Below are 22,908 nucleotides of genomic sequence, written 5' to 3' on the forward strand. Positions count from 1 at the left end.
GTTTACCAGCATACCACTAGACATTTTGGTTTCAGTTTACAAACAAAAATTATCTTTGTTTGAACAGTATGTGGCACTATCAAAATGTCTGTTCAGAAATATCTTTCTGGGACAAGGGGAGTTCAGTGGAAAAGTGTATGCTTAGCATGCATGAAGACCTGGTTTTGATCCCTAGTACCAAAAAAATAAACTAAAAATAAACTAAAATCCTCATGTAAATGTAAGTTGATTACTAAGCTCATTAGTATCTATCTATCTATCTATCTATCTATCTATCTATCTATCTATCTATCTATTTATTCAGTATTGGGGAATGAACTCAGGAGGACTCTACCACTGAGCCAAATCCCCAGCCCTATTTTGTATTTTATTTAGAGTCAAGGTCTCACTGAGTTGCTTAGTACCTCGCTTTTGCTGGGACTAGCTTTGAAACTGAGATCCTCCTGCCTCAGTCTCCAGAACTGCTGGGATTACAGGCATGCACCACCTTGCCTGGCAGTGTTATTTATTTTATATTTTCATCGTGCTGGGGATTGAACCCAAGGTCTAAGCATGCCCAGTGCTTCACCCTAAGCTCCAGTTTGGCTCATTTTATTGATAAAATTTTAAACGTTGATGGAACTTATTCAGATGAAGAAATTTTTCACAAAAAATAGAAAAACATAATGAGGTGGTATCTGGATTGTATTTTTAAGTGAGATACTATGAATATCAAATATCTATTTTATTTCCTTTGTGAATAAGACAGAGTAGAAATAAATACACTTTTAAAATATGTCTGACTTAGGTATTTGTGGGGCAACCAGCACCCTGCTAGGGTAGCTTCCTGCTCAGGAGGTGTGAACCTCCTGAGAACTAGAAAGTCTGAAATAATTAGTAAGAAATAGAGCCAGAGCCAGAAATTAGGTAGATTGGGGCACCTGATAGGTCTTCCAGTCCTGATAGGAGCTGGAACTGAACAACAAAAAATGGTCCCTCTTCTTTATTAAAGGGGGAGTACATCAGAGGCAGGGGTCAGGTTTCAGCAGGAGGAGACTTGCTTCTCAGTGTGTCAGGGGTCTTGCAATAAACAGGTTGATTGGCATTTTGTCAAGCTACACCCATTTTCAAGAGGCTGTGTGGTTCCAGTGGGTCATCTCATCTCCAAGGCTGTGCTGAACTTGTGATGGAGCTGGATAGGAAGCCACACGAACCAAACATTCTCAAACCAGCCACTGGGAGTTGCCACTGGGAGTTCCTGATTCCAGGCTTTCCTGCCTAATGGCTTCCACATCACTTTAGTTTATGCACAGTTCACAGATGGCTCTCGGCACGTAGGTATAGCTGTAGACATGGACTAAACCATACTATATTTGGTAACAAGTTAGTCTAAGGGTGAAAGATTTATTATCCTTGAACAGAACAAAGGTATAATAAAAAATCAAATCCAAAAAATATTTATTGAACTATGTACAGGCCCTGAGGGAAGTGGTAGTGTAGACATGATTATGAAGAATTTAAGTGTGACTTACATAAATTATTCAAGATTCTTTAGCATTGAACGGAGTTACCAGGTGAGCCTGGGGATGAAAAAAATGTAAATTTCACACAGCAGTACACTTTAAAAATTATACCTTCATCACACACCAATGTACTTTCAACAGTATACCACTGACGTACACAGTATATTTTTGATAGATTTCAGAGGAGATTTTTCAAAACAGCACTCTTTGAAACTGTGTGAAAATTGAACAGTTTTCTAAAGAAACAAATCTACCTTAGAATGAGTTGTAGAGACTAACAGTGACTTTCTCATGATCAAAATATAAGATACTGAACAATTTATTTCTTTATGCGCATGACAGTAAAATATTTTCTTCCTTTCTTAATTATTCCAGGTAGAAAATTGGGCCAGTAGGTCTCCTAGCAACAGTCTATAAGCCCTCAAACAGGTATAAACTAGAATTGAGGGGCTGATATACACATATGTCCTATACACGAGCATTATGCATTTATTGGAAAACTCATAAATATCCTCCAGAATTATCTAATTATTTTCTTTAAGATATAACTATAAAGCATGGCCCTATTCTGAGGATGTTTAATATATTTTAATCACACTGTACCTTGATTTTTTGTTGTTGTTAAAGCATCCTGGCTTTCTTAGGTAGTACCCTGTCTATAGTAACAATGTGCAAATGTCATTTTATTTTGTCAAAGTTAACAATAATTCAGAAATTTGTGACCTCAATGTCTGTCCCAATTTGTCATTTTACTTGACTGCTTCAAAAATATGACTTACAGAAAAAAATAAATGTTATAAGGAGGTTTCCCTGAATGATGTAGGGAATATAGAGATACTTTTTGGTTGTCAGGAAGAACCTACTCTTCAAGATGATAGAAAATCTAATAGCACAGAAAACCTGAATTTACCAAGTTAGTTTAGTTTAACTAATCGGAAAAAAAAAATTAAATAATGGTTTTAGTGCCAAATGCAAAAATATCAAAGAATGTACACTGTATCTCTGCCCTCTCTTCTACTTTTTCTGGAAATTCCCCTTAAAATTCTCTACTCTTGGCCCTAACCCCATAAGATTGTCCCCCAAACTTATCAGTATCAGAGGCTTTACAGTGTGACCTTGCAAGTTCCCTGGGAAAGGTTGGTCTCCTCCTGCTTCATCAGATGTATGATCTCATTGTACATACGGTGAGGAGCATCCAACCCCCAAATGAAATCCACATGAGCCCATTCAGGAATGTTCTTGTGGTAGATGAGGTTGGTCACTTCAGAGAGCAGTGTCTTCACATCTTCTGGATTTGAAAGCCAGTCCTGACCTCCCGTCCACATCGCTGTTGGGACTGTCATATCTCGAACTTTATATTTCACAGGTGTTGGCTAGAGAGAAAGAATAGTTTTAACTTGAAATAGTTTTAACTTGAAATATTTGAACTTCCAAGCTCATAATTTATATTTCAAATAAATACAATAAACATGGCCTGTATTGTGGTGAAAGATGCATGGGCTTTAGAGCCATTGGAATTCCAGTTAAGAGCTTCTGGCTGGGGAGGTAGTTCAGTGGTAGAGCACTTGCCTAGCAGGCACAAGGGCCTGGGTTCACCCTCCAGTACATAAACAAACAAACAAACAAACAAATAAATGAAAATTTTGTTCCAGCTCCTTACTTTAAGGTGAAATTACCTAATATCATTAAACCTGTTTCTTCATCTATGAAATGGGGATAATTACAAGATCAAGTGAGAAAACATTACCTTCAGTTTGTGGGTGATTGTGGTGCTGAGAGTGGTTCCTTAAGAATTTGGAGTCATAGACTAATTTAGATATAAAAGGTTGGAATATTCTATGGAGTCAGTCATATTTTTTTCTCAGGACCTGGTGTATGCCCTGCACACATTCTATCACTGAGCAACATCACCATCCCCTACACCTTATGGATTAGACATTGAATAACGTTTAATTATTTCCTAGTAAATATATTACATTTTAAAATAATGTCACTATTAGTGTTTAAAGATAATTTCACAGATGCTTCAGCAGGCAAGAATTAGAAATATTCTACATAGAAAGGCAAGAAATCCTGCTGGGAAGGCCTCTGGATCCTCACAGAAACTAAATGATCACAAGCATCCCTTGGCACATGCCCAGCTTGACTGCATCTCCAAACACTTAGGGAAATCGCAAATTGGCCTCTGGCACTCAGGTAATTTAATAAGGTCAAGTTAAATGCCTGTTCTAACCCCAATTCCCTGTTCTGCTCAAATTATCCAAAGAAGGGTTATAATCTTCCTATTTCTTGGGAATTTCAAGCTGGGCTAATAAATATGCTTGGCAGTCTGAGTCCTTGAGATTAATTGGCATCCAGAATTTTCCATAGAATTGGCTCATTTCTTATCACAAAATTCACCATGGTATCCCAGCTCCAAACTTAGACACCCTTAAGAATTTAGAGTCATAGACAAATTTAGATATAAAAGGTTGGAATATTCTATGGAGTCAGTCATATTTTGTTTTCATCCTACATGGAAAGAGATTGAACTAAATGTCCTGTCCAGGTCCGTGTTGCCCTGATTCTATGAACCCATTCTATGTGTTTTATTTCCTTTTCCTTCTATTACCATTTTCTGGTGTCTACTCTGCATGAATCATTTCTCTAGGACTCAGTCCACAAATGTTGATAAATTAAAACTATCTCAGAACAGTAACTCTTTTTCTAAAGACATATATATTTTTTTAAGGTAACAAGTAAAGAAGGATCTAAAAAGAAGTAGTTGATAGCTGATTGAGAGTTTGCTATCCAGGGATAACTCCATAATCTGTTCAGTTTCCTAGCATTTTCTGTCTAGATGGATGTATAGAATGGATGTTAAGTAGGATGTGAGTTTCTCAGAGTAAGATGAGGCTGTTTCCACTCTTCTCCCGTATTTTGTTTGTATGATCAATATTTATTTACCTTCACATCTATGCTAACCAATAATCCTCAGTGAAAGTTTAATGACCAAAATAGCCTCCTTATCCAATTCTGATCCTCACACTCCTATTTTTTATTTATTCCATAGCACTGGCTACATATTTGCTAGGTTACTAATATTCTTTTTCATATTTGTAACTTACAAGTTACAAATTTCTTAAAAGTGTAATCAGGAATAATTCTTAAGAATTTCTTAATCCAATAATTTAAAAAATATATATTTGGTGCCAGGGATTGAACCCAGGGTTGCTTAACCACTGACCCACATTCCCAGCTCTTTTTATATTTTATTTAGAGACAGGGTCTCACTAAGTTGCTTAGGGCCTCACTAAGTTACTGAGGTTGGCTTTGAATTTGCCATCCTCTTGACTCAGCCTCCAAGCTACTGGGATTACAGGTGTGCACCACCACACCCATCTTAGTTATTTTTTATTTTAAAGCTAAGTGAGTCCTGATGAATCAAAGCAGCTTACCCACTATCACACAAGCTTATACAGCAGAGGCAAAACTAATACAGGAATCCTCACTTGCCATTCTTTTTATTGTGTCATGCAACAACCTCATATTCCCATCCCCATCAGTCTGCTTGTTTTGATCAGAAAAGGATTGTTCTACTCTCCCTTCTAGACAATACTCATACCTAAACTAAATCTCCCTCATCTTGTTCCAGAGAGGCCCTGTGTCTTGCTCACAAGGAAGCCTTAGCAAAAATTCTTTCTATTCCATTCTAGAAGCCAAGAGGTCTCTTGGCTAAGCTGTAATTTTTTTTCCATTTTCAAATGGAGTCAAACATGAACTCTCATTTCCTTCTTGAACTCTTGTATTTTATTCCCACCCCTGAACTTGCCTATCATTGTAATTTCTTTCTCACACATTTCCAAAGGATATGTGTACAGCAGATGCTCTTTGTCTTTCTTACCTGATTGCCTTTCTCCAGATTTTTGGTCTCGCTCCCCCAGTCAAATGCTCGGAGTTCCCCAGAATTCACTGCCTAGGAGAGAAAAATTTACCAGATATTCAAATGTGGTGATGGGGTAGTGGAAATATGCTACTGTAACATCTGAAACTGTGAGAGAAATAGAGAACAAGACCCTTTGAGTTGCTCTTCCATTCTGGGATAATCTTTAAGAAAGTGCAAAGGCAAGAACCGGACTCTCTCAGGGAAAGAGACGGACTGCAGAAACACCTGACCACCACATTAGCAACTCCAGGAAGTGCACCCTCAGTGTAATCCATGTGGGTAGGTATTTGACACAATTCTAGAGGTTACAATGGGAAAGTGCCCACCCCTGGAATTGTGCAATGTGGTGATTCTGGGAGATAGTGACTAAAGCTTAATTCAATTTAGAATTTTTCTTTGATTTTGATCATGCAATATTTTTCTACACACACACACACACACCTCACAGACATACACACAAAGAGCTTTTTCTTCTGAGATGATAGGTGAAGTCTACAGTGCAGTGGACTTCTGTGAAAATCTCTCTGGGCCCCTAGGCCCATCTGAGTATCTTTGTTCCTACTTGACTCTGCTGTTGGAGAAGCCACAAGGGAAATGTGAAAACATAATTTCTTCCAGGCCTGTCTTTGAAGTGGATAGAGACAGAGAAGTTTCTCACATAGGCCATTTTATTTTTAAGATCTTCTGCAGATGTCCTTAAACCATTCCTGTCCTTTCCTCTCATTTTCCTGATCTATATCAAGTCCACTATAGAAACATCAGTGACCAGATTGCATATCATCATGGAATAAACACAAACCCCAGAACTGTCAAAAGGGCATCCTTGGACTATTCCAGACAAAATGTGCAAGAGCTCTTAGAAAGATTACAAATTTAACATTCTCACCTGGCTCCAGTGTAAAATATTTTGCACAGATGTCCCAGCAGGAGTGTGGGCGACATACACATTTGCTCGACTCTGTAAAACAGCATGAGTGGTTTGTGAGACATGGAAAAACTGACAAGATATGTACCTTGTCAAGACCAAATCTCTATATAGAGACACCATCAAATTATTAGTAATTACCTATGAGACAGTAATGTACATATGCACATCAATAAAATATCACTAAATGTATTCTCAGGCACCTACATTTTTCATCTGAGAATAGCTTCTCATTAGAACTGACTTATTCACTTAAAAAATAATACTAGAGATATTTAGAATGAGGACTCTGGAATTGGGTCTAACTCTGCTGCTTAATTTTTAAATTTGGGCAAGTAATTTAACTCACTACATTTCAGTATACTAATCTGTAAAGTGAGGATACTGATAATATTTATTGCATAGGTTTGTTATTGGGAGTAGCAGCTGACACATAATGAATATCTATCAAATGGTAGCTATAAGTGAAATTATCAACTGAAAAACAATAAAGTTCAGGAATTAAAGATCTGTTCCTCCAGCTGCTGGCATTCCTCCAATAACTGTCCTGATTGGGATCACCCTGGCTTCTGAGAAGTGCCTGCCCAATGCCTCCCTCATTACAAGTGTGGTCTGCATTAAATGAGATTTGGAATATAAAGACCAGCCCTTTCCTCCCAACTTGGGACAGGGCTGAAGGGTCACCCCATCTTCATGAATCCCTGTAGAATCCACTGAGGTTTTTTCCTGAGACTGCATCAATGCTTCACATTTTCACCCACCAAATCTTGTGTCCTTCCTTCTCTGGGTGTTATCTCAAGAGCAGATCTCAAAATCATTCCACACAATAATCTCCAACTCAATTTGCCGCAGGAAACCCATCCTGTGACACTCTCCAATTGATAGCTATGCCTGAGCCAAGTTGAAACTCTCAGATGTCCCATCACAGAACTTAAACCAAAAAGACCCCAGTGGAAAGAAGAGGTGGATGACGCATGGCCATTTCCTCTATTGACTTCCAGATTCTAATCTTCCATCTGGAATCTAAGGTCAACCTTGCTTCAGCCCCTGCTGAAGCTTTGTAGAATTTCCTAATAATTTTAAAACTTAAAATAACTGGGTGCACATCTTTTCTCTTTACTGTCTTCACTGGCAGTAGTTTACATCCCCGGAGCGACACTAGTTATGCCCCACTTTGCTTAGGAGACTTGGAAGACTAGGCTTGGAGACTAGGCTCCTACTTACCATGTTCATATTGTTCGTGTTAAATCCTCCTAGAAGTAGTATGATATTGCTACAGATTTGATCGAGGATCATCTGGCCACAAAGGTAAATAACAAACTGTCTGAAAAATCTGGTCTGGTACAGAAATTCTTTTTTGCCAAACAATCCCTGTGAAAATATGAAGTAAAATAGGAATCATTAAAGTATGGGCAGTAAAAAAAACATTGGCTATAACTTAAAAGTTTATATTTTAGAAAATTTGGCTGAAAGACTCTTCTTCATACACAAGGGATTATCTGAGGTGTCACCTACCCTGATCATCATATCTGGCAGCAACAAAAATTTGGTCCCAGGGCTCTTTGCATATTTAACAGTGGCTATGGGTGCTAAAGCAAAATACATTTTGATTTTCTGAGCCAGCTCTGGCATTGTGGAAAATGCAATAAAGCCTGTAAGAGAGAAATACTTGTCATCATGGACACAAAATGTCCTAGAACCTGTAAAAAGGATATTTGTTAAAATATTTTAATAATTAAGTGTGATTGTGTCTTAATTATCATTCTATAAAATTATAAACTTCTGGCAGGGGCAACAGCAAAGACTCCTCCGTGTTTCTATGATATTTGCTTTCAATCAGTAAGTTCTCCATTGAATTATTGAATACACAAAAATTTTGACTTTGAGAAAAAATATACATGTTGGGGTAATTACATGCTGAACACTTTACTGGGAAAATTCATGGTTCTTACCTCATCTAATTCCCAGAATTGAGCTTATTTTTTAAAAAATAAAAATCAACTTTATAGTGAAAGAAACAGAATTTAAGAAATTATCTTGCTCTGTAAGAGGTATGTTCTGTAACAATGAGCATAGGGGTCACGGGGTTTGGGTTGGTTTTCCTTGATCCCTAACTTTTCAGGAACCCAAACTGTAGCATAGTATGATAGACAGTTAATTGTCTAATGAACTAGATTCCATTTCTTATTTATGCCTTAAACTTGGCATAAGATCTTGGTTAAATCAGTCTGTGACTCAGTTTCTATATCTGTAGAATAGAGACAAATTCCTCAAAATTTAGGGAAGATCTTTATGGAGCCCATGGGAAAAAGAGAAATTACCTAAAGCCAGGATGTTGTCATTATATTTTAAATACCATGTGTCTGTTTTTAAAGCCTGCATAAGCTCTGCCTAGGGTGGTATTTGCAGTTTGAGGAATCAGCAAAGAATGCTGCGCAGAGAAAAACTAGAATCACATGCCTTCAGGCTAGTTCCTAGAAGGTGGATGAGCATGAGGAAGAGGCTCTTTCTCTACCTTTCCCCCCATCTGATTAGGTTTGGCAGCCACATGCAAAGAAAGGCAGGCACAGAAGTGACATGTTTTTACCTTCTGCTCTCTCAGTGATACCATCAGCAGGAATGGGTGGAAATACACAAACTACACCCCACCTTAAGCCTGAGCAATGTCAACATCTGAGAACTCTAGATAACCCCTCCCAGCACTACCTCTCTGTATGCAAAGCATGTTCAAGTTCTCCATATTAACAGCTCCATGGTTTACCACTTGAAAAACCTTATGCTTTTTTACCCCTTCTTTCCTCTCAAAATAGCACCTAGCCTTGTCATCAGCACCTTGCCTTCATGTGAAATTGAACGCTGGTAGTGTGAAGCCTGGTGAATCACATCATCCTCAATGGATTCTGACAGCAGCATTATGATTTACACAAACAAGAGAGAATCAAATAAAAATAATGAATAAATAGTGGATTATTCTGCAATGCTTACTCTCCTTTGGAGTCAGGTTCATCCTGTGTGGTAAACTACATGTGCTCTCTGTTTAATAAAAGTCAATGACCAGAGGATGTGGGCCATATGTTTTTTAGTCTTTGCCAACCAGGTTTGTCAGGAGTCTCAGCCTCCTTTCTTAGGATATATTTGTCAGGGCCAATCAACTTATAGCAGAGATCCAAATAATTTGATACAGAAGGGGCTTTCTTAGAAAATGTTTGCCTTACATATATATTGGATTTCCCCCTTTTAATTGTGGTTCCTTTTTCCTTGAAACTTCTCAAAGCGAGTATGTAAACTACTTTATTTTCCTTACTTGCTTGAGGACAGAGCCCAAACCTGAGTAATTTCAGAGAAAGGTAAAGAGGCCACTATTGCTTGAAGATAAAGAGCCAAAGGTGAACTCGTGGCTTGCTGATGATGTTTAATAGTCATTGTGAAAGATTGCAGAAGCAAATCACCTGGCAAGTCAGCATCCACAGACAAAGTGACAGAATAGACCACTGAGGTCTCAGAAACATGGTTTCAGACTGATGGCATGGTATATTGTCACATCAAGGGAACAATAAGCAACCTTCGAGTTAACTAAAGGCTGGTTGAAGCATCCCCACGATTGGCCTGCATTCATAAGGCTTTCAGTATGATGATGAACCTATCATCCTAGAGGTCATCTATTTTTGTTTTTTGGAATAATTTGACATTAAGATTGTCTCTGGAGGTGGCAGTAAAGACTCTTATAGGAGTTAGCAATGTGTATATAATTCCTACTCACCTTATGGACCTCACTGCACAGTGATTATTTAGCATGAGTTTTGAGTACATGGGTACAGGCCCTGGCTTAGAGCCTACTGTATAAGCACTTGTTTAAGCTCTTTCAGTGAGCCACAAATTATTTATCTATAAAATAGGGATACAAATCTTTCTCACATATTGTTGTGCAGAGACAAAGCAAAATGATGCATATGTAAGGGGTGGCAGTTATTAGGTGTTCACAAAAGGCAATTATTTATTTATTTTAGCGGGTATCAGGTATTGAACCCAGGGGCACTTGGCCACTGAGCCACATCCCCAGCCCTATTTTGTATTTTATTTAGAGACAGGGTCTCACTGAGTTGCTTAATGCCTCAATTTTGCTGAGGCTGGCTTTGAACTTGCAATCCTCCTGCCTTAGCCTTCTGAGCCACTGGGATTACAGGCATGCACCACTGTGCCTGGAAAAAGGCTATTATTATTATTATGAAGGCTTGCATGATATAAAGATGATATTAAAATACAGATACCAAAGGAGGCCCGAAATTAAATTGTTTACAAAACTATATATTTCCATAATAATGAGTATAAACCTTATCCTGGTGGCTGGACCCAGCTGTCCTGGTTAAAGAATGAGTATTACTTACAGTAAGTGACTGCTCACTTTTCTCCTTAGAAAAGTGTACCCTGGCCTATATCTTAGGGTTTGGCCTCAGGATGAGGGGAAAGAGATCTCTCTCTGGAAAGCCACCTCCTCACGTCACATGCCATGCCTCCTGAAATATTTCTGCCTCCTAATATAAGCCTATCACACTTCACTTATTGACTTTGATACGATAAGGAGCTAAGATGACCACAATCTCCATCTCCCCAGGTAAGTGTTCTGAATCCTATGGGCCACCTATTAAGTCTTTCACAAAATCATCCAGAGCAAAAGGAGAGTAGACACTGATTTTACATACATCATCATATCGAGTAGTCCAACAGTTCTAACACTGCTAAGAGGGAGTTATTATCCCCATTTTGTAGATGAGGAAACTGGGGCCAGAGGAGTTAGAGAATCTGCTGAAGGATATTTAGGTATGGGTTGGCAAAGACAATATTTTAATCCACATCTCTCTGATTTCAAAGCCCTTGCTCTTTCTACCATACTGCATCCCTCCCTCAATTCAATTCCTGTTCCTGTCAGCTCAGTTTTAAAGAGAAAACCATCCAATCAGAAAGAAGTATGAGGGAGTGATTCCAGGCACAGCTTGTGCCAAAGGCTCATGTCTCAGTTCTGAGCATACAAACCTGATGGACTTTGAACCTACCAATGGTGGTGCCCTGTGAATAGCCGACATAATAGATCTTTTTCTGGCCCGTTTTCTGCAAAATAAAGTTTATCACTGCAGGAAGGTCAAACCTAGCCATCTCATCGTAACTACAGGGGAAAAGACAAAGTTATATGAAAAATTATGATCAGATACAGACAGAATCACTGCCCCCTCCCAGGATTTGCAAATAAGCTCTTGACTGGTCAGCCCTGATAGCTCATCACTATGCCACTCAGATGGACTTGCTTCAAACTTGCCATCCATGGATGTCACTGGGGTTACAGGCTGTCAGTGAACCTCTCTGCTTTCTCCAGATGTTATCATAGAACAATGATCATCAGTGAATATTTATTTGAGCACACGATCCACCTCTTAATGGAGGGGTCCTCTTACACAGTTAGCAGATCAGCAGCAGGTCATACAGATTCCTTTATAGGAAACATATTAAAGACATGGCAGGAACTCTTTGATGAAATGTATAAAGAGAAGGTTGAATATCAATATATAATTTGGGTAAAAATAGTAACTATTTAGGCCATGAGAGATGTTAATCAAATCAATGGCCCCCAAGGTATAACAGTCCCCCCACTCCTTTATATGTCACCTGGTCTCTTCTCCTTTTGGGGGGCACTCTCCTTGTTATCATTTATGGAAGCCAGTCTCAGGATACCCACCTACAAGGAAATGGGTCTACACGTCTCTCATTCCAGCCTCAATCACCTGACACCAATGAGCATTTTCACTCCATTAGCCAGACCCAACCTTCTATGTGGGGACCCAATATTCTCCATCTCCCCCAAAGAATTACTAGTGAATTAAGAAAATTCAGGATTATCATATTAGGATATTGATGACACAACCAAAATGAATTATCCAGAAACTAGAAGCTATAATTTTTTACCTAGTGCTCCTGAAGACATCCATATCTACCTTCCTCCATGTACCTGAAAGCCCAGAACTCATCTTGCTCTATGGAGAGGGTCTTGTGTTTCCGAGACCAGGTGTTTCCCCTGCTGTTCCCCATCCACACATCAAAACCAGCATCGGCCAGAATGAAGCCCAGGCTGTTGTTGGGCAGGTTGGAAATCCAGTTGCTGGCATCTCCAAGCAGGCCGTGCTGCAGGAGCACCACTGGCCTGGAACCTGCAGTCAAGAGAAAATTCCACATGTGTAAAGTGCTCTCTGCTCTTCTTGTTATTCCCCAGTGTGCAAGGGCTTTCAGGTCAGACGAAACAAAAAATTATGAAAGGCTATGATCAGATACAGACAGAATCCTGATTCAGCTGCTTGATAGCTTGATTATCTTGGCCCATTGCTAAACACCTTTGTGTCTCAATTTCCTCATCATCAGTAAAATGCTTCTTTTTAATATTGAATATGATCAAGCACAAGGAACAGATGGCATGATGCCTGGCTACCCCTCCCCCCAAAAAACTCCCAAAAAAGAATAAAATTCAGTTTCCATTGTTGTTTTTATTTATTTATTATTACTGGAGTTGTTTGTGCTCCTCAGAAAATATTAGAAGTGCCCCAGTAGAGAGTATACTATACATATATATTGAGTAAGGGTCCTTCATGTCAAAAGGAACCTCAAGCCAGCTTGAAGGAAAATTTGAGCATCAAAATAAAGTTATAGTAAGGAATGATATCTATATAATAAATGTATAATAAATTAAGAATAGCCCATAGAGGCAAACGGGATCTACAGGAACAATATCAGCCACTGTGGGGGGGGATTGTTCCTCCAACTGGACTAGAAGACTGCTCCCTTGAACCCCAAGCTGTTCAGCATTAGTCAACTCATACCCTGAGTCAGGGTATGAGAAAGCAAACTTGATCCATGAACGGGGCTGCAGGCTGAACCCCATGCTTAGCTAATTGCTTTAAAGTGGCATGTCTTGCTCACCTCTCAGGATCTGTGGGGCTTAGTGAAAAGTTCTCTCCATGTTCCTAGGCAACTCATTTTTTTCTTTTATACATAATCCATTCATTCTTTTAAAAGATATTTATTAGCACCTACAATGTGCTCAATAGTCTTACTGCCTTGGAACAAAATAGATGAAGTCCCTGTTCCCACTGAGTTTACACTCTGGTAGGGGAGAGACAGATGATACACTAACAAGCAATTATCTGCCATATTAGGGAATATTAAATGCTGGAAGGAAAAGTAAGCCAGGTAAGGGGAGAGCTGTGACTAGATGGCAAGGGGTTGCTGTTTTGAGAAGGCAGATCAGGGAAGAAGGGTCTGGGCAAGCTGCATAGACATCTGATGGTCCAAAGTGAGAACTTAAGTTCAAAGGCACTGAGGTGGAAACATATTGGACATACATAAAGCACAACTGGGTCTCTAGTGTAAAAAAGGAGTTGATTTTCAAAAAATAACATGAGTAAAAATTGGAACAAAACAAGAACCCTGAAGCTTATTTATTCTGAAGGCCAACAGTGTTTCCCAGTATTTTCTGATTCTAGTTAAAAACAAAGGCTACACTGTCAAACAGATCTGGATCTGAGTGCAACATTCTAGCAAGTGCTAGCACAGACTTTCTGGGAGTGACATAACCTCTGTGAGTGGCAGTTTCTTAGGGTTATGGTGAACCTTAAATGATAGTAAAGCATTTACTATTGTACCTGGTATATAATAAGAATGTAAGAAACGATATTATCTAGGCTGGGGTTGTAGGTGAGCGGTAGAATGCTTGCCTCGCATGTGTGAGGCACTAGGTTTGATCCTCAGCACCACATAAAAATAAATAAATAAAATAAAGGCATCGTGCATGTCCATCTACAACTAAAAAAAAAATCTTAAAAATATATTTTTTATTTTTTATTTATTTTTTGGGTGGTGATCCCAAAACCATTTTCTTTTTTGTTTATTGGTTGTTCAAAACATTACAAAGCTTATGATATATCATCTTTCATACATTTGACTCAAGTGGGTTATGAACTCCCATTTTTACCCCAAATACAAATTGCAGAATCACATCGGTTACACACTCACATTTTTACATAATGGCATATTAGTGACTGTTGTATTCTGCTACCTTTCCTATCCCCTACTAAAAAATATATTTTTTAAAAACAGAAATGATACTATCTGTAGATGTGACAGATAATGTAGGTACTGCTGCAAATAAAGAGCTAGAGTATTAAAACAATGAGAGCCAAATAAAATGGGAGATGAGAATATTTTAATTAGTAATGAAGATGAATTTTTTAAAAGCCACTACTAGTTGAGCATCTCACAAATTAAAAAAAAATGAAATGATACAAACTATACAGATATATCAAGAATTAAAAATGTGTATACACAGCTTGGTTCTTAAAATGTCCTTAGTGAAAACTGAGGCAATCAAAAAACTAGGAAAGGAACCACCATCTGACCTAGATATCCCACTCTTTGGTGTATATCCAAAGGATTTAAAATCAGCATACAGCAGTGACGCAGCCACATTAATGTTCACAGCATCTCAACTCAGAATTGCTAAGCTATGGAGCCAACCTACTTGCCCTTCAATAGATGAGCGGATAAAGAAATTGTGGCATATGTACACATGGAATACTATTCAGCCATAAAGAAAAATGAAATTATGACATTTGCCAGTAATGGATGGATCTGAAGACTATCATGCTAAGTAAAATAAGCCAATCTAAAAAAGAAAAAACAAGGGTCAAATGTTTTTTCTGATATGTAGATGCTAACTCACAATAAGTGGGGGGAGGGGAAAAACAGGAATTCAGTGGATTAGACAAAGGGGAATGAAGGGAAGGGAGGGGAGATAGGAAAAGAAAGGACAGTGGAATGAATCTGACATAATTTTCCTACATACATTTATGAATACACCACAGTGAATCTCACTATTGTGTACAACCATAAGATTGGGATCTTAATTAGAATTATACATCTCCCATGCTTGTATAATATACCAAAATGGATTCTGCTGTCATGTATAACTAAAAAGAACCAACAAAACAAACAAAGGAAGAAAAATGAGGAGACATTTTAAATATTTAAAGTGCTCTTTGCATGGGGGAATACAGCTTATAAATGTGAGGTGGTGAGCGTGGTAGAGTTTCCACTCTTCACCGGTATGGGTTGGTGAGGTTCAAGGGATCATCATTGAATATTCTAGAACATTTATACAGGAGGACTTTGGGAAAAGAGTTAAGTGCTAGAAGAGGTGAAGAAATGGATTTTTATTGAAGGTGGTTTATTTTGTTTTGGATTTTGTTTGTTGGTGCTGGGGCTCAAACCTAGGGCTCACACATGCTAAGCACATGCTCTACCACTGAACTAACCCCCAACTCAGTCTATTGGTGTTTTTTTTTTTTAAAAAGCAAACACTGTATGTTTATTTGAAATAACTGATGGGTGTTGAGTGGGATAGGGTGGTGGTGATGGAGATTCTGGGGAAACTAACATCATCCTTTGACCTGACTGATGGTTACCTGGCTGCACTAAGAATCCTGACGTCTACAAACAGAAATCACGAGGAAGTCGCAGGTACAAGGAAGCTGCTGTGTTGGGGTGACACTGGGCCAACCATACCTTTCTTCTTAAGTGATAGTAGGCCTTGAGGAATTCTGTTAATGGAGAGGATATACCCATCTTCAGTTGCAACTTCATACTCCTCACAGGGATAGCCTTTATGGAGGATGATTTCACTCTATGGAAAAAGCACAATTTATTTCTGAATTCAGCTCTATATGGCTGTACTCGCAAGGATTCAAAAGTAAATGTTGATTCTCAGATGCTGAAAGACAGATTAAAAAAAAGTCCTTGATTTTCCCAAACCATGTTACCTCAAAAAAACAAGAAACAGCCAACCTTCTCCAGTGCTCACCTTTTTATGATGCTGGGGGTTGACCCCAGGATCTCAGCCAAGCTAGGCGAGAGTGCTCTACCATGAGCTACATTCTCCCTCACTTTCTTTATTTCTAATATGGAACCTGGACTGAAGTGATGGTTCTCAAAGTGTGGGCCCAAAGCATCAGCATTACTTGGGTACTTGTTAGAAATGCAGATTATCACATTCCAACCAAACATCCTGAATTGGGAACTCTAAGATAGGACCCAGTCATTTTTGTTTTAACAATCTTTTAAAGGAATTCTAATGCACTCTATTGTTTGAGAAGCACTGGATGAGAACACTGATTCCAAAAACCGAACATGCGTCAGAATCATCCAGGGCATCTAAGCATACAGATTCTTGGTTCTACTTCAAGTTAGAAATCAGATGATTCTAATACAGCCAGCAGGGACTTATTCCAGAACAATTTATGAGAATCCCTGGGCCATGCCTTTCCTAAGGTTCTTTCCAGTTCTAAAATGACATACTCAAGAGCAGCGATTCTTAACAAGTTTAAAGAGCCCTTATGAATTCAAGGCTTTAATGATATACACATGGACACACAAAAATGTATTTGCATATAATTTCAGGGGTTTCAGATCCTTATTGCCTATTTATGGGCTCCTGGTTAAAAGTCCCTACTCCATGCATTGGTTATGTGTAGAAACCTCTTTGTAAAATAGGAAGCTGCAGAGATCACCTAAGCATCCTCACTGTTCTTGCTCACTGTCATCATCCAGAGAAGCAGAGAACTATTTTTTTCAAGGATGCTTTAAAATGAGCAAGAGAAGAGAAGCCAAGTGCCAAATGCCTGATGTAGAATAGAGCATGGTCATTAACAGGAAAGCCCTTTGGTCCTACTGTTCAATATTTAATCCTGACTCTAACATTAATACAAAAATTGACCATATGATCTTGGGAAATTTGATTAAATTGTTTTCATTTTATTCACTGTTGGTTCATACTACATAATAGTGCTGTAAAAAGATAATAAACATATAACACTAATTAGTAGTATGTCCTCAATTGATATTGGCTGCTACTGTAATTCAAACTTAACCGTATCTTATGGAATGTAGGGTGTGTGTGTGTGTGTGTGTGTGTGTGTGTGTTGCACCATTGCATACTTAACTTTTAAAAATTTCAGCATGCATCAGAATTACTTACCTTAAATCATTAATTACTTAGCATTAAATCATAAATTGCTGGACTCCACTCTCAAAGTTTCTAATAGAGTCAGTAATTCCAATGACATTTCTTTTTTCTTCTTTTTTTGGTACTGGGAATTAAACCTATGGGCTCTTAACACCCATGTCCCCAGTCCTTTTTATTTTTTGAGATAGTGTCTCGTTAAGTTACCTAGGGCCTCACTAAGTTGCTGAAGCTGGCTTTGAACTTTCAGTCCTCCAGGATCTTAAGCAGCTGGTGTCCAGGTGTGGGCCACTGTGTCTGGCCTCAATGACATACGTTCCCAGGTAATGCTGATTTTGCTGGTCTGGGAACTAACATTCAAGGATCACTATTGGAGACTACTTAGGGAGATAAAATAAATATGTAAAACATCAGAACAAAGAACTGTGACAAGTGTTTATTTAGAGGTTATTTTTCAATGAGGGTTGAGAGATGTGAGTGAAGGAGAGAGTAAAGGAATCGTGAGCGGGGAGGGTGTCAGGAGCAGGGCTAGTCAGGCAAGGCCCTGTGAAGGAAGGATTTCAGCTGGACCTTGAGGATTGAAAAGAAGTTACTCAAGGGAACTGAGGAAGTAAGCATTGTGGGCGTGGGCATCCCAGCCTCAGTGAACACTGTTTACAGATAGTCAACAGATGCATGATAGTAGTAGAACATACTTTTTTTAATATTTATTTTTTAGTTTTAGGTGGACACAATATCTTTATTTTATTTTTATGTGGTGTTGAGGATGGAACCCAGCGCCCTGCGCATGCCAGGCGAGCGAGCCACCGCTTGAGCCAAATCCCCAGCCTAGAACGTAAATTTGTGGGCATAAAAATACAGGCCCAGCATAGTCTGAAGGATGGGATACTGCTTCTCAACTTGCCAGTTTGCATAACCATTTTTGAGGGTAGTTCATCAATATATGTACATATTTTTAAACTCTAAATATTTAACTTTTTAATTTAATTGTAAATTCACAAATTAGAACTGTATTTGACATTTAACTTCGAATTCCATTGTCCATTCTTCAAAATTTAACTTAAGGAAAAAAAATCAGAGCTATATATTAAAGCATAATGATAAGGATGTTTATGCCAGCATTATTTATAGAAATAAAAAATTATACTGGGACATTGGTTAAATAAACATTCTGGTGGATGCTGAGAAGCTCTTCCCAGATCCCCCTTCCTTGAAGCACTTGTCCTATCTGCTGTTGTCAGCAGAGAGCCTTGGCTGTCACCCCCTTAAGGGATGGCCTCAACTGTAGAGAATCACTTTTTTTCAAAGGCACCTCCCTTCCTGCCACATTCAAAGACGGATTTGTTTGGGGCACAAAGACTGGGCATCTCAGTCCAGATGATTCTAGTTCTTGAGCTCCCCAGGGGGGTTTGTTGAGGCTATTTCAGAGTCCAAATCATAATGCACACTCTACCCATTCCTGCTACTCCTTTCCACAGCTGTTGATCCCAAGGCGCTCGCTCGCCCTCCCTCCCTCCCTCCATCCCTCTCTCTCTCTGTGGTGTGTGTGTGTGTGTGTGTGTGTACGTGTGTTTGAGACAGGACAGGGTTTCACTCTATTTCTGAGACTGGTCTTGAACTCATGTACTCCAGTGCTCCTCTTGCCCCAGCCTCCCAAGTAGCTGGGACTACAGGTGTGCACCACTGCACCCATCTCTAAGGGTTCTCCTCAGAAAACAACCTGAACATCAATTCGGCTTTACAGTCTGTCTGCTCCCCCGAGAACCTGAGAAAAATATACACCCTCCCCCGACAAATGGAACTTCATGCGAAAAGTTGGAATGATGTGCTTAGAAGGTTATTTAAACTCTTTGGGAAATTCTCATGACATAGATGAAGTAGAAAAAAGGTTAGAGAACAGTCAGTTGCATGGCACTCTTCCTCCTTGCTTGAGATAGCAGAAAAAGTCGTAGCTTTTAAAGAAAACAAGAGCATATATGATACTGTTGTTAGTGGGTAGTCTTGGGTCCAGGGTCTGTTAGTGATTATTGGTCTCCTTTGCATTTTTTCAGATTTTCTATAATGAAACATATTATTTTGTAATAACAAAGGATCTCAGTGTTTAAAAGCCAACTCACCAGAGCCTGTCTTCAGCTCCTTGAAGATGGCATGTTCCCAGCTGCTCCATCTCTCCCACATGCTGACCTCTCAGCCACCACCCTCTTACCTAAGTCCTCTTCATCCTTCAGATGTCAGGTGAGAAACCCTACTTTAGCAACTTTCTTAAGCTTCCTGATTAGTTTCTTCTGTTTTATGTTTTATTCTTTGAATTCATTATTCTCCTAATTAGTAACTGATAGTCTTTCCTGCTGGGTTGTGAGCTCCATGAAGTCAAGGCTTTTGATATTCTGAGATCTCTGTGACTTCAGTGCATAGCACCATATCAGGTGTCTAGTAGGTGCTCAATAAACACTTGCTAAAAATATACATGAATGAAGCCAGTTGTATACCAAAGTATAGGATAGACTACAACCCATATTTATCAGGATACAGAGTCAAAATCAATTCAGATTCAACTATTTTTATTCTATTGATGAATTTACACCAATAATTATATAAACCTCCTGCTCAATGGCAGAGAACAATTCAATGGGTTTTATTCTTAAGAAATCCTTCTTGAAGATCCAGTAGTATGGGGAGATCTAGGAAGATTGTCTTTGTTGGTAGTCAAAGAAATTCTCTTTACATATAAACCAGAGGACTCTGTACAGGACAGTCTCAGGGCCCAAAAATGACTCCCCAAGGGTTTACACTAATATATTTACTATTTAGACAAACCATCTGTCAGTCATTGGGATGGTCAGAAGGAACCTGATAGTTAGCAGACTCAGAATATTTCTACTGCCTGTCAATTTTAGAACTCACAAAAATAGGTTTTTATAAAAAAGAGTCTTAAACCTACAAAAACATATGTTAAGTTTCTTCTTTCTGGGAGGAATTAGATGAGTTCTTGTTGTGGACATTGCACACAATCATCTCACTCATCTGGAGGTAGCCCCTCCTCCTCCTCCTCACCTAGGAGGGTTTATTGTTTATTGCATGCACCGTGGTTATAATTATAGGCTTTGTAAAGGTTAGGCGGGCCCTGAATTTAAATTGTAGCTCTGCCATGTACCAGTGTGGGGCCTTGTTTAACTTGCTTAACTTCTTTAATCTCAGTTTCTTGATTTGAAAAATGTGCATGATGTTATCTACTGCATAGGGCAGTAAAGACGAAATAAAATCATATCTTTGTCACTTTTAACACAATGTCTGCTATGGGATAAGGGTTGGAATTTGAAAGTAAGCTACAAAAAAATTCCCTGGGAGGTGTAAAGAGGTGTGTCATTATTCATGCCTTTCATTCACAGGAGGCCTTCTCCAGAACTCAGAGGACCCTCTTATTGTCATCAACAGAGTTAGCAGTCCAGAGCAGGGTGAAAAGCATAGATTAGGATGGTACCAGATGCTACCAGAAGTAGGTGGCCCGGTAGCAAGAAGTCAGGGCTGATACCTTACATTGTGGGAGAAAGTGGAAAAAGAATAAAAGCACAGACAAAATGGGTCGGGGCAACCAGGGGTCTGAGGTGGGCCCCAAACACCTCAGTTACTTCTTGCTCATAGGATGAACCTAAGAGTTAAAAGATAAATTATGTGAAGCCCAAAGGAAGGAAACTGTTCACCCAAGTTTACTGAATTGGTGGAGCCCCAGGTCTACTGACACACAGTGTAGCCTTCTGTCCAGCCCGATTACCTATTTTACCACTGGGCCCTGCTAGCATGAATCGCCACCAGATATAAATATATGATACACAATGCAGATATCACACAGATGATACATGAACACATAGGTCACTCCACTTCCCCAAAACATTATGAAAAACCCCGACTTACAACATTCATGAATGCTTCTGGGTCCACAGCTTTAGTAGGCATATGTCCTGAATTCACATTTCTTTGGAACAAATACGCCACCAGAATGAGAAGCCACATCTCCACTCTGTGTGAAACAATCCACACTCTTGACAAGATTTCTGACATGGTCCAACATCTGCATTTATTTTAAACAACTACATCTGAAGTCACAAGAGGGATCTACAGATTTCAAAACCCTTTTATATATTTCCCAGCTACAATTTCTTCTCCAAATGCTCAAGTGAATTGAACAACTTAGTTCATAGGACAGAGTAGACTGGAACTGCCTAGGATGTCCCAACACCATTTGGCTCCTCCCGCTCCTCCCTCACACAACTTGTAATCACCAATCCTTCAACTTCTAGGTGTGTAGAATTTGCTTTGATGCCACCCAGAGTTTCAGGCATATGATACAGCCTATAAAATCCCTGTTCTTCATCACTGGGTAATAAGGACCGTAAGGAGCACCTCCCCACAACCCAGTTTATATTTTTCTTTTACATGTAGCAAGATCTGGAGCCTGCAGAGAACATTGCAAGTTTCTGTAGTCACATTCTGTAGCTTCAATGATTACTGTCCTTTGTTGAAGAATAAATGTAGTGAGAAATACTTTTATTTAAAATGTCAAAAATCACAAAGCATTTTCTAAATTTTAATGATGAGTGAGAACATTGAGTGAAAGAAAACAAACAAATCTATATTTTAGTCCATTCTTGTCTAGTTCAATTAAATAGATATAAAATTTTCAATTTGGCTTGCAATCACTAGCTAATTGCCGAGAGATTGATACCTAGTAATTAAATCATCTGCAATAAATGAAATGGTGAGTTACAACCTAGTTATTGCCATGAACTGAAGTCCCAGTGCAATTGACTATAAGGCAATCTGAGCAATTCCTGGACCAATTAATGATTGAGCAGCTAGGAAAGGAGATTTGTTTGTTCTTTTAAGTAAAGACGTGTTAGATATTAGCAAAAAAGATTCAAGTGAAAGATTTCTCTACTTTTATATCAACTCTTCAGAAATGAACTAACAGCAGCCATGCCAATTTGCAGACTTTGGGAATGTGGTGGGTGAAGAAGCCGAAGCTGGAACCGGAAAGATGAGTTTGTGAGTGTCTGCCCAAGTGACTCAGGCAAGACGCCCAGGGCTGGCTGGATAGGTATGAAAAAGTGAGCCTGCCATTCTTATCTGGACCCATCTGAACATCCCCATCACGGTTGATCTGTTGCATGCTACTGAGAAACAATTCGACCTAGTTAGCAAAGCAGAGAGATCACTGTCTAGTTCCACAGAGCCCCCGTCCTCAAAACGACTGAATTCTTCAGGCAATTATGCAAAAGAACTTGGCTTCCACTGTTGACATTTCAAAGATTTTAAAATGCTATATAGCCAAAAAGAAAATAAAATCTCATTCAGTTTTCATTTTCAGAAATGTGAAGACACCTTGAATGACTTGTTTGATATTGCCTAGATGGTGGCAAGACCCAAGTCAAAATTCAGGTATTTTAATTCATTGTTTAGTATCATGACCATGTAGAATGTCATTTCAGTGTCCTCTTTCTCACTC

The 22,908-nt window shown here is 39.0% G+C and overlaps 1 protein-coding gene across 1 annotated transcript; it reads right to left on the reverse strand.

Moving 5' to 3' along the window:
* Positions 1-837: 837 nt before the first annotated feature.
* Positions 838-21,633, reverse strand: Lipm (lipase family member M). The gene is made up of 9 exons (XM_015498867.2): positions 21,318-21,633; positions 15,953-16,070; positions 12,351-12,549; positions 11,404-11,513; positions 7,868-8,004; positions 7,577-7,723; positions 6,314-6,385; positions 5,386-5,457; positions 838-2,875 (listed from the first exon to the last, which is right to left on the reverse strand). Exons 1-9 carry the CDS (start codon positions 21,462-21,464, stop codon positions 2,606-2,608), a joined length of 1,272 nt encoding a protein of 423 aa, XP_015354353.1. The 5' UTR covers positions 21,465-21,633; the 3' UTR covers positions 838-2,605.
* Between the last annotated feature and the right edge of the window lie 1,275 nt (positions 21,634-22,908).

This window comes from Marmota marmota, unplaced genomic scaffold (assembly GCF_001458135.2).
Source record: "Marmota marmota marmota unplaced genomic scaffold, marMar, whole genome shotgun sequence".
Classification (NCBI taxonomy): domain Eukaryota; kingdom Metazoa; phylum Chordata; class Mammalia; order Rodentia; family Sciuridae; genus Marmota; species Marmota marmota.

What these genes read in the sequence shown, in the direction of transcription:
- Lipm (XM_015498867.2), bottom strand. Translation starts at nt 21,464, where the DNA reads ATGTCAGAAATCTTGTCAAGAGTGTGGATTGTTTCACACAGAGTGGAG. An exon ending in CAGAAGCATTCATGAATGTT is followed by an intron (nt 16,071 to 21,317) that starts GTAAGTCGGGGT and finishes CTTTTTCCATAG; the next exon opens with AGTGAAATCATCCTCCATAA. An exon ending in TGCCAGATATGATGATCAGG is followed by an intron (nt 7,724 to 7,867) that starts GTAGGTGACACC and finishes ATATTTTCACAG; the next exon opens with GGATTGTTTGGCAAAAAAGA.